This window comes from Harmonia axyridis, chromosome 5 (genome assembly GCF_914767665.1).
Source record: "Harmonia axyridis chromosome 5, icHarAxyr1.1, whole genome shotgun sequence".
Taxonomy (NCBI): domain Eukaryota; kingdom Metazoa; phylum Arthropoda; class Insecta; order Coleoptera; family Coccinellidae; genus Harmonia; species Harmonia axyridis.
The window spans coordinates 3,809,279-3,825,607 of NC_059505.1; the positions used below are offsets into that span (position 1 = coordinate 3,809,279).

Below are 16,329 nucleotides of genomic sequence, written 5' to 3' on the forward strand. Positions count from 1 at the left end.
TAATATTAATTGATTGAATAATCGTACTACAAAAATGGTATCGAAAAGTGGAAGATCGCTATAATCGCTGTATCGCCCTCGAAGGCAACTATGTTGATTAATAAAATCGAATTTTGCCAAAAAAAATGTGTTTTTTTATGGTAGACCGGTGACTTTTTAATTGACCTGTTACTCCCAAAATGAATTCAACCAAAAATAGGATTATTTCTTAAATTTGTGGATTTGATTCTCAAATGTTTAATTTGGTAGCATTTCGTTTGATTACATACATCTCCTCAAAAAAAAATAGAAAAAAAAAATCTGTAACTGCTGATTTTGTTTACTTATTTATAATAAACTGACTAACTACAAGTTTGTTATGACAACATACTTAATTTATTTTTATCAAGCATGAAATTGGGTTAATTTTCAAGCACATTGTTGATTTATCTATTGTTGATGTTTTACATCTCAATTAGACACGAGAAATATCTTTTAGAATACTCATATTGATAAAAATATCAATTCTGTGTTTTGTTTCAGTTGAGAATGGCATAAATAAATACATAGTTATCGAAAACGGCCACGTCATTATTGTTGCAATAAATTATATTAATTTGATAGAATACATCGTTTCATTCACTTTCACTCCATTTGAGAGTTTCCGGTTACCAAAAAGGCAATGCAGAAAAACCTTCTTCAATTATTCCATATTAATTCAACAGAAACAAGAAAGGAGGTCTCCTTCCTCGCAGCTGTCGCCCAGAAAATCATCATAATATATTAAAAGGTCAAATAAATTAATAACTGCAAATCCATTCATGGTCTTCACCACAACAAGTCGTAAATATGGCAAATAAAGAACGAAGGTTTTCTAAAGTTGTAAAACGCACTGAATTATTATCGGAAACGGCGTGAAGGTAATGTGAAAACTATCAGAAGCTCAAATTGGCTATTCCTTTTGAGCAATGCAATCATATGAATTATACCCATATGCAATATCCTGAACTCATTAACTCCTTCTTTGGCTCGGAGCAAAAACTGAAGGATATATTGAATATTTAATGCCCCGGCTGGAGCGACTTGAAACATATTTTTGTCCTCATTCTGCATCTTCGGTTATGGACAATGTATGCAAATCTTAAGCGTCGTTTACACCAGGTGTCGAACTGCGTCGATAGTTTATTATCCTAGCCGGATTGCTCGTCGGGTTCTTTGTAGAGAAGAAGAGTTTTCGTTCCTATGATTGCTTTCAGTTCCACCAACCTAATGTCAACGAAGATTTTCATTGCATTACTTTTAGCATACAGAGTGAGTTTTATGTATGGAACGCCTCAATTGTATCCTTTTCCGATACAATTGAGGCGCACGATTTTTAAAGATTTTGTTGTGAAAAAGATCTTGTGATTTGGCCGATATTATGGTGGCACTTACATTGTTGTCAGATCGTTCCTTTTTCCCAAATAATAATGAACTTTATAGTTTCAAATGGATCATCCTGTATATTTTTTGCCCCTTGAAATCCTTAAGAAATACTGAATATTTTTCATATAATGTTTCCTATATCTAAATTACATACTTTCGGAAATAGCATAAGCGTACAATTTTGCTTCCGCCGTTTTTTTTTCAGAAATTTGAGGCTTTATTGTAAAAAACTGATTATACATTTAAAATTCAAAGTATTGTCCATCGCTGGCCACTACTTTCTCCCATCTTTCGGGCAGCGTACGAATCCCGCGTTGAAAAAACTGGTCATCTTCTGAAGCGATTCACGAATCGATCCAATTTTTTACTTCTTCATAAGACCGGAAGTGCTGGTCAGCCAGGCCGTGTGAAACAAGTGATAGTCCGAGAGAGCAACGTCTGGAGAATATGGGGGGTGGGGTAGGACTTCCCATTTCAACGTTTCCAAGTATTTCTTGACCATTTTCGCAACATGGGGTCGAGCTTTGTCATGCTGTGAAATCACTTATTATGTCTCTCGTTGTATTGCGGCCGTTTGTCGTACAATGCTCGGCTCGAACGCATTAATTGCGTTCGATAACAATCGCCTGTGATTGTTTCAGTCGGTTTCAACAACTCATAATGCACTACGCCGAGCTGGTCCCACTAAATACTGAGCATTACCTTGGAATCATGAATATTCGGTTTGGCCGTCGATGTGGAAGCATGGCCGGGTTATCCACATGATTTTTTGCGCTTGGGATTATCGTAATGAACCCATCTTTCGTCCCCGGTCACAATGCGAAGCAGAAATCCCATCCGTCTTTGCCTTGCAAGCAGCTGTTCACAAGCAAACGCCGTTAAGCATATCTCGGCTTCAACTCGTACGGGATCCAATTTTCAGACGTTTTGAATGGCTTGTTGCGTCACTTCCAGTGATCCTACCAATTCTCGTTGCGTTTGACACGAGTATTGATCAAGTAATGCCTCCAATTCCGCATCTTCGAAAACCTTCTCTCTTCCACCGCTATGCTGGTCTTCGACGTCAAAATCACCGTTCTTGAAACGTTTAAACCACTCTCGGCACGTTTTTTCACTAATAGCGGCCACACCATAGGTATTGGAGAGCATTTGATGAGCCTCAGCCGCAGATTTCTTCATATTAAAGCGGAAAATTAAAACCTCCCGCAAATGACGAGAATTTGGCTCGTAAGCTGACATGTTTAATCGAGAATAACTTAATGATGCAGAAACAAGTTGACTAATATTTCGATGTCGTTATATTAACAAATACCTAAGCTTATTGTGCGACATCTATAATCTATTTATTTCGACTACCACTGAACGCTACAGCCATCTATTGCAAAACGGCGGAAGCAAAGTTGTACACCCAATGTAATTCGACTGGAGTTTAGAGAATGAGAACATCGAAATTAGTTGTCATTTTTACACCATTTGGTTTTTCGAATAGGGTCATTGACATATGAAAAAGACAATTTTGAGTGACCTCATCCTAGATGAGGTCTTGCTTTAAGCTAAAGCAAAATACGTATCAATCGAAAATTTTGTATACAAAAAATCTCCCAGCCTAGTTTGTTGTCGGTACTTAATCATAATTCTCGCAGTTCTAACGTTGAGCCATCTCCTTCCATCTGAAAGACATCCATCAACGATCTTCCTTGATTTTGATTGATCTGACCTTCCCCCCAACAGGGAGTTCCATAGCCTACTCACGACTGACAAGAAGACCATCATTTTCCTTGAAGAACTAACGAGAAAGCACTCTCGAACTGAGCACGCCACTTCCGAACGAAGGTTAACAAAGATTTTTGTGTGCCTATGAGATACCGCAATCGTGCTATTGGATGACGGATGAAGTGATTGATCCGCTAAATCACTCAAACTCAAGACCGATCTTCGAATTGTGAGCGTAACTGTTGAATCGTGAATAAGAACAAGACGATTTGAAGCCGATACGTACCTAGGTCGACAAGGCGGCTTGTACCGTTGTAGATGGTCGTAAAAAAATTGATGATTACTTCTTCATTTTCGTTGGACTGTAGAGGAACCCGAAATAATCATGTTGTGGCGTTTTTTTTTTTGCTTTCGTTGGACTGATGAGAAATACGATATTGTTGTCTTGATCAGATGGAATTGGTTTAAACCAGTGATTGCGTCTTAATTGATATTATTATTGATTTCTGAGCGCAGCAATCAATAGTTCTATTGCATCGTCTGCAAATACGTATGGAGATAATGTACAGGGTGTCCCAAATTCGTAGGTCTTACGTAGTTCTGAGTAGAGATAACGATTTTTGTTAATACTGCTACTTTTTTATTTAACCAATAATTCCATAGACAGATTTACTCTAGTTATTATATTGGGTTATCCCATAGAGTAATGAACATAGATAGAGGGAGTATACGCAATTTTGACATGTCCTCAACATGATAAGATTACGTTGTCGGATTGTGATATATTTTCAAATCCACAATTTTACTATATCGTTATGAATGTAAGGGGTGTGTTTTTGCGAGGTATATAACTTTAAGTTGGCATTACTGTTCAAGATGGCGACCGATTTAACAGCTGTCAAGTGATTTATTCTCAGTTTGGTTTGGCAATTCAACATGAATAGACTCACGCCTGAAAAACGCTTGCAAATAGTGCAATTTTATTTCGAAAATAATGGTTCTGTGCGGAATACGTATCGCGCACTACGTCCATTTCATTTTGTTTAGCGATGAAGCGCACTTCTGGTTGAATGGCTACGTCAACAAACAAAACTGCCGCATTTGGAGTGAAGCTAATCCTCAAGTGTATGTCGAAACACCGTTACATCCAGAAAAACTGACTGTTTGGTGCGCTTTATGGGCTGGTGGAATCATTGGTCGATACTTCTTCAAAAACGATGATGGCCAGAACGTTACAGTCAATGGTGATCGGTATAGAGCCATGATTACTAACTTTTTCATTCCTGAATTGAACAACCATGATGTCCAGGAGCTGTGGTTCCAACAAGACGGCGTAACATGTCACACAGCACGTGCCACAATCGATTTATTAAAAGACACGTTTGGTAACCGCCTAATTTCACGTTTTGGACCTGTGAATTGGTCTCCAAGATCTTGTGATTCAACAACGCTAGACTACTTTCTGTGGGGCTATGTAAAGTCATTGGTCTATGCGGATAAGCCCCAAACCCTTGACCATTTGAAAGACAACATTCGCCGTGTTATTGCCGATATACGGCCACAAATATTGGAAAAAGTCATCGAAAATTGGACGTCCAGATAGGACTACATCCGAGCCAGCCGTGGCGGTGATATGGCAGAAATCATATTTAAAATGTATTGCCACAAGATTATCTTGCGGATAAATAAAATTCATGTCAATCGAATAATCCATCGTTGTTTTATTGCAATTTAAAATTCTATAGCTCTAAAAAAAAACACCCTTCAGTTATTAACTAGTATGTATGCACCATGAGTATAAATAGATGTTGATGCCATCAGGACAGAATCCCTTGGGTATGCAAGTCGTCACCCTAATCATCTACTTAATGCCCTTGATACATAAATAACTATTGTATATTAATATCCTTAATTGTTTCCATTCATTAATTTAGTGCCTTTCTCACATATGCCGAACCCGTTCTTCAATATAAGGAAGTGGCAGAGTCCCAAGTCGATTCATCATGCAACAAGAAACTTGAATTGCAATTATTAACATGGAGCATGTGACTACTGACAGCTTCTGTATTTTTTTGCATATCTGATGATGCACTCTGAGTCGAAGTGGGACATTCTTGCGCTTGTTATCTTTCCATCTGGCCGATGATTATACACTTAACTTACTATAATAATAGATTTTTACGTAAGCTATTGGAAAGGTTTTATCTGCCTGTTGACTTCCTGCATGAATATATTTGTACAAGAAGGAGAGTACCCATGCTGATTGCCCGAAGACAAAGAAAAAAATGTTATTGGCCTTGGAGAAGACAGAAAAACTTGTTTTTCGTATATAGGGTGTTACTGAATAAAAGCGACAAAGTTCAGAAGGTTATGGTGCATGAAAAAATAATTCCAGAATGCTTAACAATTTTTGTCTATTTCAGTATCGTAATGAGTTCATTACAGTTCTAAAAACAGTGCTGTAATGAACTGGTTACAACATTACAACATTGTTTTCAGGTATATTTTTCGTTTTGTGGTTGCATACACAGACTTCCAATCCTATCAAAATTCAACACACATCAATATAATATAATTTGGATTAAGTGAAATTATTCGCAATTTCTCTTAATTCTGTTGGTGTTAAATCGATTTCGTCAGACATCGATCAGACAAATTTATATTCCGTAGTCTGTCAATTTTCGTAACAGTCCCACCAACTGCCAAGATACAACACTAAAGTCACTAGGATGTATTATATAATTATATAATAATATATAATTATTAATATTAATTAACGGGTGTTTTTTTTAGAGGTATATAACTTTGAGTTGGCATTACTGTTCAAGATGGCGACCGATTTAACAGCTGTCAAGTGATTTATTTTCAGTTTGGTTTGGCAATTCATCATGAATAGACTCACACCTGAACAACGCTTGCAAATAGTGCAATTTTATTTCGAAAATAATGGTTCTGTGCGGAATACGTATTGCGCACTACGTCCATTTTATTTTGTTTAGCGATGAAGCGCACTTCTGGTTGAATGGCTACGTCAACAAACAAAACTGCCGCATTTGAAGTGAAGCTAATCCTCAAGTGTATGTCGAAACACCGTTACATCCAGAAAAACTGACTGTTTGGTGCGCTTTATGGGCTGGTGGAATCATTGGTCCGTACTTCTTCAAAAACGATGATGGCCAGAACGTTACAGTCAATGGTGATCGGTATAGAGCCATGGTTACTAACTTTTTCATTCCTGAATTGAACAACCATGATGTCCAGGAGCTGTGGTTCCAACAAGACGGCGCAACATGTCACACAGCTCGTGCCACAATCGATTTATTGAAAGACACGTTTGATGACCGCCTTATTTCATGTTTTGGACCTGTGAATTGGCCTCCAAGATCTTGTGATTTAACACCGCTAGACTACTTTCTGTGGGGCTTTCTAAAGTCATTGGTCTATGCGGATAAGCCACGAACCCTTGACCATTTGGAAGACAACATTAGCCGTGTTTATTGCCGATATACGGCCACAAATGTTGGAAGAAGTCATCGAAAATTGGACGTCCAGATTGGACTACATCCGAGCCAGCCGTGGCGGTCATATGCCAGAAATCATATTTAAAATGTAATGCTACAAGATTATCTTGCGGATAAATAAAATTCATGTCAATCGAATAATCCATCGTTGTTTTATTGTAATTTAAAGTTCTATAGCTCTAAAAAATCACCCTTTATTTTGTGTTTCATTGCAAAACCCTGATACTTGACATCACACTAAGAACAAAAGCATCCGAATTCTTCGGTTGAATAACCTTTCATGGCACACAATTGAAACGAGCATCAGAAATTTAGCGAAATGACTGAATGGCAATAAAACTAAATTGTGATGTAACTGGATAAAACAGGCAGTTTATTTATGTATAACAATTTGAATAGGATGCATTCTTCGATCATTTAGCATAAAGAAAGATCAAAAGCGGTAGAAACTGCTTCTTGAAAACTGTTTCTTCTCCTTTGTTCGCCTGGTTGCATCCGAAGAAAGATCACTGAATAGTGCAAGTCACTGTTACTCAACATTTCACAATAATTAATTCCGAAGATCTCTCTCACGAATCTCAAATGGTTTGCTTCAGGTGAGAACGTCAAAGCGGCATTTGTTGGTAACAAAACTGGCCGATAATTGAAGATAGCTAATGGTAATAATTTCGATTGAATAAACGGCCAATACAATGCATTCTCTTTCTCACATTCAAATCATGCAATTTTGATGTTATTAGACTCGGAGATTCGTGGCTTTTTCGTTCATCAACGCGATATAAGTAGTTCTCAATATTTTCACCTAGTTTCTAACACCTGCAAGCTGCAGAAACACTCGAGTGAGTTTGGAGGTAACTATTTTATGTATTGTAAATTTGTATTTGGTACTGTTAGCTCAGAGTGAATCTAGTAGAACCATAGAGTAATAAACATACATAGAGGGAGTAAAAGCAATTTTTACATGTCCCCAACATGGTTAGTTAACGTTGTCGGATTGTGATACATTTTCAAATCCACAATTTTACTATAACGTTATGAATGTTGATATTGATTGAAATATATTTATTTGAGTGATTACCGATTAAATATGCAAATTTGAATATTTGGAATCCGATATTTTTTTAGTTGTCGAATTTATAATAAGCAGAATATTTATTATTTTCTGTATCTACCTGCTGAAATCCAAGGTTTGGCCACTTTTGCTTTCCTAGTGTCATCGGTTGTTTCACGTCGTTTGGCGCGCTTGAAGTTTGTTTTCTGAATTTCTGATATATTTAGGTATTTATTTCAATATATTTTGAATTGATATGAAACGTTGATTCACTATGGGACATAAGAAGTACGTTCTTTGTGGAGAAACTCGCGAATTGAGTGAAATATCTTATTACTGATATGTTTTCATTTCCGCGCGCTTCATGTCAAATTTGATAGTTCATGTTAGGGACAAAATTTGCTATTCAAATGATATCAGCTTCCTCTATATATGTTTATTACTCTGAGAGTAGAACCCATGATGAACTAAAGAGCAGAAAATTTCATAATAGGGTACTAAAATAGGCTGAATAGAGCCTAAATCCATTGTGTAAGTGAATTATTTGTAAGGAATTTCTTTATGATAGGGTTCTGATAACCTGAAGGCGAAGCTTGCAGAACAGTTTTTTTTAACGTTGATCCAGAAATTTGGTAGTTGTACCGTTATAATATTAATAGAAGTTCTTTCATAGGCTATTCAGGGCCGGCGCGAGCAATTTTGGCGCCTGAAGCAAAGAATTTTTTGGCGCCCCTGTTGAATCAAGTATCAATAAACATCCCCCCCTAACAAAAAACATCACCTGCCCCGATGAAAGTCGTTTCCACTGGGTTTCTTTCTTTTCGGATAATTTGCCTAAAATAAATTCATGGATTTCTTCGACGCCGATGAACAATGAGTAAGTAATATATCTGATTCTCACATTCACAAGCGATCACATAGGATCGATGAAAGATTACCTATCACACCACAAGATACAAAGGGCGGTAAACATGCAAAGCTTCGAAAACTAAATGGGATTAAAAACATATGTTCCGCTGAAAACATTTAGCATTTATCAGTAACTAGTTTCGAATTCAGAATCGTAGGCATTTTCCATATGATAAATGTGTAAACAACTTCCACCTAATTCGAAGTGTTGTTTTTAGTCTCTGTGAAATAAATTCCATGCCTCATTCAATTAGGGTAATAGGCAATGCTGCTTATATTGGTTGGGTTGCCATGTGTTATATATTTAACAGGAGGCTTAGAGAAGACGGTTTGGAGATTTTATTGATGGGAATGTTGATAAACGCAGCAAAGCGGACCAACCTCATGTTTTTATTATGAATCAAGACTATATTTTTTCTGAAATATGAATGGGCGGCCACAAACTGGGCTAAATTGCCGCCCCTCCAAAAGAGGCGTTTGAAAAAGTCGCTTTTCTTAAGTCGCTGAGTATACCTGAGATAAATTATTATCCATTAAATGACCGCCATCAGTGATAGCTCTCATTGTTACCGAATAATTATACTTCCGAGTTTGCACCGCGGACAACTTTCTTCTAAGATCGCTTGAAGAAATGATAGCGATCCGATAAATTTCATCACCTGAATTATCTCAACAGAATAACCATTTTTCGCAATTTTAACGACCGCTACTTTCTCGATAGCGCTGTTGATCATTAAAAGGCAGTTAGACGGGCGATTTGCCCAGTCCTGCCATTTTTCAATAAGTGGGTTCACTCTGAAATCGGAACCAATTAGGGTTGGTGCGAAATAATTGGAGAAACCGTTACGAATCAGCGACAGATTTGCGGAAGCTGCGGTTTGAGGCTGTCTCATTATGAAATCGTGATTTTTGTGGGCACAGGAAGAATAGTTAATGAATACTTCCGTTGTTGGTCATTAGAGGTCGGCTTCTGATTGGTGGCGAAGTTTTTGGGATATGGAGTTTCTCTCGAAACTTTTTATTTTCACCTATTAAATAGTCATCGAGAAAAAAAATGATACTAGGTGATAGGAAATTTGGAACACTCAGTTAATCATACGCTCTATTAGTATGACGTCATACACCGCCATTTTTGGTTCTCCTGTCAGTGTTAGGAATCCAAACAAATAAATTGTCATTCAAATTAGTACGGTGTCGTTGAAGGAATTGGCTTATTTTCATAAATAAGAGTATTTGAGGAACGATTTCAGTATTAATTGATAGACAGAAGGAACGAGGTTAATACCAGTAAGTTTGAATCCTGTATCATTTCCCAGATTTTGTAAAAAGCCGTGTTTATTAGTTGAATTTTAAGTTCGAACTTACTGGCATTAATCTCGTGCCTTTTGTCTATCAATTAATAGTAAAATCGTTCCTTAACTAATCTTATTTACCAAAAGAAGCCAATTTCTCCAACGACAACGTACACAATTTGTAGGTTGTAGAATTAGAATCCAAATACGCTCTATTAGTGTGACGTCACACACAGTTATTCTTAGTTCTCCTGTCAGTGTTCGGAATCCAAACAAATAAATTGTCATTCAAATTAGTACGGTGTCGTTGAAGGAATTGGCTTATTTTCATAAATAAAAGTATTTGAGGAACGATTTCAGTATTAATTGATAGACAGAAGGAACGAGGTTAGTACCAGTAAGTTTGAATCCTGTATCATTCCCCAGATTTTGTAAAAAGCCGTGTTTATTAGTTGAACTTCAAGTTCGAACTTACTGGTATTAACCTCGTTCCTTCTGTCTATCAATTAATACTGAAATTGTTCCTCAAATACTCTTATTTATGAAAATAAGCCAATTTCTTCAACGACACCGTACTAATTTGAATGACAATTTGTTTGTTTGAATTCCGAACACTGACAGGAGAACTAAAATGGCGGTGTATGACGTCATCACTAATAGAGAGTATTGCGCTTTCGAGACCTCAGAAAAGTATACACGGTGATTCATCGGAATGGCCTATTAGACATTTATGGAAAACTGATCATAATTTTGTGCTGAAAATTCTAATATTTGAGTTTCATGCAATAACGATCTTTCTCCCTCAAATATTTTAAAAATCGCTACAACTTCCGATGAGACCGGAAACAGACTACTACAACCTAATGGCACACCCAGTATATTATTGCATCATTAGATAGCTTTTTTGATTACAATTTCAGCAATATGCCATACCTTGGGTATAAACTCAACAGTTCATGAGTTAATAGGATTCTTATGGAAAAATTGTGGGGACGAGGTCTCACAATTTTTTGAATATTTCTGCAGAAAAAGTTTTTCTTTTTCATGTTCAATTCTGCAAATACGTAGTATTATAAGACTCTTTGCGGTTTGAAGCGAAAATCGACAGGATGTTCATCAGAATATCATAAACTTGGACAATTCAAATTCATAAAATCAAATAAATTTTTATTGAACTATAAAAATCATCAAAAATTTCAGTTTCACACGACCAACCAACCAAGTGCCTTCTTATGATAATCTGTAAACTTCTAGATAATTCAAGTATTCGGTGGCCACCAAGGTTTCCGGATTTAACACCGTTAGATTTTTTTTCAACATCTTCAAATTGATAAATGTTGTTCTTTAAATTTGACAAAGGGAAAGAGAATTACGTTGTTAAATCCGTAGATCTTGGTGGCCACCGAATAAAATTTTTTTGCGAGAAATCCACCGTTATTCAAATGAATGATGGACTGAAGGGCATCAATCCTCAATCAAAATTTCCGCTCTATATCCAGCACGTTTCAGTTTCCTGACCCTGGCACATCTTCCTACGTGATGCGATGTAATCCTAACTGTATTGCAAATAAAGCAATATAAATCCTCGCCAATTCTCACAATTAGGATTCCTCTATTTTTGCCGGCAGATCAGCCATGCACGAAATGTTTCGATTGTACTGGACCATTATTTTTCCCTTGGATCAACTAGGTGAAAATAACAGTGTTCTCTGACCGAGTCTTCGATGAATTTACCTTGAAAATCATCGTTCATTGCTTCTGGGTCAATGGCAAATGTGGGATAGCAAATATATTTGACGAAGATTCAATTCAGTGAATATAAACATAATAGTTGTGATACGATGGGATTTTTTTTATAAAGGACGACTTGAAATATCATCGAATATAATGGGTTTTATAATAAGAGGTGTTATTTTGATATTAAAAAAAAAGTATATATTTTAACAGAAATCAATGGATGTCTATTTCGATGTGAAGAGAATATGTAGTGAATAATATAAAAATGGTTGACACCTGCACTTGGCACTTGGTAATGAATGAAGAAAATACAAAATGAAAAAGAAGAAGTACAATTTCGAGTGTGTAATATCATACGATATTAATTATCTATCTGGTTACTGTATCAGCAGAATGCCATCAACATAACCATTGTCAAACAGAAGACTTTCACGTCATTACGTAGGAATCATAATCGAAAGTAACCCAAGGAGAATGCACGCCATCGAAGGAGAGTAGCGATATACCGGTTTCACCCTTGTTAGGGAAAATTTCAGCGCTTAACCGTGTTAGAGCGTCGAGACCATGGTAGAACACCCTGTATCATGAATTTCCATCAAGTAAGAGCCATAGAAAAATTCAATCAGAATATGGAAAAAGCGAGGGAAAAAGAGCATTCACGAGATGTTAGCAGCATCTGAGCGCACGTTATCCATGCGCCAATTGATGAAACGGATCGCACGATTTTTGTAGATTTTGGTGTTCAAGGATCTTGTGATATGACAGATCTCAGAGGAAATTTTCTTTCCTCTGAGTGGCAGATGTTATGGTGGTATTTACATTGTTGTCAGGTCTTTCCTTTTTCCGAAATAAGAAGAACTTTGTTATTTCAACTGGATCATCCTGTATATATTGTGTCCTATGTAATATATGAGAAATACTTATTATTTTTCATGTAATGTTTTCAATACCCATATTCCTTAATTATGGAGTTACATAGCTACATTTATATTATCTTCGCTGAAGTTGAAATAATACGCTTAGTTGGCTATGATTGAATAAAGTCGTTGAATTTGAATAATCTTCAAATATTTGTTTAATGTTAGAGATATATTCATATTTGAGTAGTTGAAAAATTAGTTCATTCATTGATAGCCATCGAGGCGTATTAATTTAACTAGATAATGTAAATGTGGCTATAATTCCGAAAGTATGGGATTCAGATATTGGGAGTATTACATGCAAAATATTCAGTATATCTCAAGGATTTTTCCAAAGGCATAAAATATATGGGGTGATCCATTAGAATTAACAATATTCATGATTATTCCGGAAAAGGTAAATACCTGACAACAATGTAAATACCTTCATAATATCAGCCATATCTCACCAAAATCTATAAAAATCGTGATTTCCCAGACAAATGAGGCAATACCTACTTAAAATTCATTCTGTATATGTGATATCATCAAAGTAATAAACATAGATAGAGGGAGAATTTATGTCATTTTCAGTAAGCAAATTTTGTCCCGATCATGTACTATCAAATTTGACATGAAGCGCACGGAAATGAAAACATATCAGTGATACAATATTTCACTCGATTCGCGAGTTTCTCTGAAAAGAACGCACTTCTTATGTCCTAGAGTGAATCAACGTTTCATATCAACTCAAAATATATTGAGATGAATACCTAAATATATCAGAAATTCAGAAAACAAACTTCAAGCGCGCCAAACGACTTGAAACAACCGATGACACTAGGAGAGCAAAAGTTGCCAAACCTTGGATTTCAACAGGCAGATACAGAAAATAATGAATATTCTGCTTATTAATTCGACAATTAGGAGAAATATCGGATTCCAAATATCCAAATTTGTATATTTAATCGGGAATCACTCAAATAAATATATTTCATTCAATATAATATACATTCATAACGATAAAGTAAAATTGTGGATTTGAAAATAAATCACAATCCGACAACGTAATCTAACCATGTTGGGGACATGTTAAAATTGCGTATACTCCCTCTATCTATGTTAATTATTCTATGGTTGTCTCCGAACATGAAATATTTCCAATTTGTCATAGAATCCCCAATCTGTCACAATATGTCAGATTAAATTGTTCGTCGTAAGCGAAAACTACCAAGTGTCGGAAAAATTAATCTCGAAAAAATATATTGTCCTAATTAAACGTTCAGGAATACACTACGTGACTGTAATTCAGGTGTGGCGTAAACACTATTCTCTCGGCTCTGTCAATTATCCAACTCACGACCCTAATTCCCGGCGATTGCATAAAGTATCATTGTCGATGTCATCATTGCCCGTTTTCTGATTGAAACTTTTTATTGCAGGAAACCGAGATGGGCGAACGAAGAGGCACGAGAGGGCTTGAGCTGTGGTGTAAGAGGATGACGGAAGGTTATCCAGGTGTGAAAGTAGAGAATATGACCACATCTTGGAGAGATGGATTGGCGTTCTGTGCAATCATACACCACTTCAGGCCGGATCTGATGTGAGTGCTCTTTATAATAATTCTTTCTAAAAAAATATTTTTTTCGGCAACCGTCCGGGAAGTGCTCACTTCACTTAACGCAATCGCAATAAAATATGGAAAGCAGCATTGATTTATTCTACACGGTTGCCGAAAAAATATTATACGCAACACGCCCGAAAATGGTTTTTTTCGGCAAACGTCCGGGAAGTGCTCACTTCCCGGACGCTTCTTCTCTGAGAAAGTAGCATTTCCCGGCCTAGTCCGGAAAGTACGTACTTCCCGGACTAGGCCGGAAAAGAATCATAGAATCCATAGCAACCGAGATAACGGCTGACAGTTCATATGAAATTAGTTGTCAAAAATTTGAATGTTTTTTGATCGCAATCGCAATAAAATATAGAAAGCAGCAGCGATAGTGTTATTCTACACGGTTGCCGAAAAAATATTGCACGCAACACGCCCGAAAATGGTTTTTTTGGACTCACAGACTCTATTCGTCCAAAAAAACCCTATTTTCCGGACTTGTTACGTAAATTACTATTTTCTAATTCAGTATCGTAATGAGTTCATTACAGTACTAAAAACAGTAAAAACTGTGCTGTAATGAACTCATTATAGCATTGTTTTCAGTTATGTTTTTCGTTTTGTGGTTGTCTACACTGACTTCCGATCCTATGAAATTTCAACACAAGTCAATTGTCAATATAATATAATTTGGATATAGTGAAATGATTTGCAACATTATCCGCAATTTCTCTTAATTCTGATGGTGTTGAATCGATTCTGTCACACATAATTCACTAATTTAATGCGTAGTTGTAAATTATTTCAAAATTCGGAACGTACGATTCAAATTCCGTAATCTGTCAATTTTCGTAGCAGTCGCACCAACAGCCAAGATACAATACAAATGTCTCTAGGATGTAAAGGGTGTTTTTTTTAGAGCTATAAAGCTTTAAATTGCAATAAAACAACGATGGATTATTCGATTGACATGAATTTTATTTATCCGCAAGATAATCTTGTGGCATTACATTTTAAATATGATTTCTGGCATATGACCGCCACGGCTGGTTCGGATGTAGTCCAATCTGGACGTCCAATTTTCGATTACTTTTTCCAACATTTGTGGCCGTATATCGGCAATAACACGGCGAATGTTGTCTTCCAAATGGTCAAGGGTTTGTGGCTTATCCGCATAGACCAATGACTTTACATAGCCCCACAGAAAGTAGTTTAGCGGTGTTAAATCACAAGATCTTGGAGGCAAATTCACTGGTAAAACGTGAAATTAGGCGGTCACCAAACCTGTCTTTCAATAAATCGATTGTGGCACGAGCTGTGTGACATGTTGCGCCGTCTTGTTGGAACCACAGCTCCTGGACATCATGGTTGTTGAATTCAGGAATGAAAAAGTTAGTAATCATGGCTCTATACCGATCACCATTGACTATATATTTTTGAAGAAGTACGGACCAATGATTCCACCATCTCATAAAACGCACCAAACAGTCAGTTTTTCTGGATGTAACGGTGTTTCGACATACACTTGAGGATTAGCTTCACTCCAAATGCGGCAATTCTATTCGTTGACGTAGCCATTCAACCAGAAGTGCGCTTCATCGCTAAACAAAATAAAATGGACGTAGTGCGCGATACGTATTCCGCACAGAACCATTATTTTCGAAATAAAATTGCACTATTTGCAAGCGTTGTTCAGGCGTGAGTCTATTCATGATGAATTGCCTAACCAAACTGTAAATAATCACTTGACAGCTGTTAAATCGGTCGCTATCTTGAACAGAAATGCCAACTTAAAGTTATATACCTCGAAAAAAAAACACCCATTAGTTTTGTCGTATCTGCTACCGATTTCGAGAAAAAATTTCAAACAATGCTGTAGAAAATCCAAATTATTATAAAGATCCAGTTTGAAAACTGTGACGAATAAATGAATTATAGGTTTTGTTACATATTTGTAGCGAATGTGATGCAATGTTTTTATTAGAAATTTGAATTCCATACATTCCAAAACGTAAACTGAATAATTTTCAGAGAGAGTTAAAATTTTTTTCCTCAAACTATTCCAAACATTTATCATTGAAAACAATAAACCAAATATTGAGGAAATTGGTGAAGGAAAAATTTAAACCAACATAACTTTTTTACATATTCATTCTGTTCCAACAAATATCAAATCATTTCGCTATATTCCAAC

General features: G+C 36.3%; 1 protein-coding gene across 3 annotated transcripts in view; it reads left to right on the forward strand.

The window, feature by feature from the left end:
• Nucleotides 1-16,329, forward strand: part of LOC123679954 (MICAL-like protein 1) — a 78,999-nt gene that overhangs the window by 25,056 nt on the left and 37,614 nt on the right. For 2 of the 3 annotated variants that reach the window (XM_045617554.1, XM_045617552.1), the window contains exon 3: nucleotides 13,969-14,129. In XM_045617554.1, the coding sequence (XP_045473510.1) occupies nucleotides 13,978-14,129 (152 nt within the window). In that variant the 5' untranslated portion in view covers nucleotides 13,969-13,977. Of the gene's footprint in view, nucleotides 1-13,720; nucleotides 13,914-13,968; nucleotides 14,130-16,329 lie in introns of those variants that run through there. The other variant, XM_045617553.1, reaches the window with a different exon arrangement.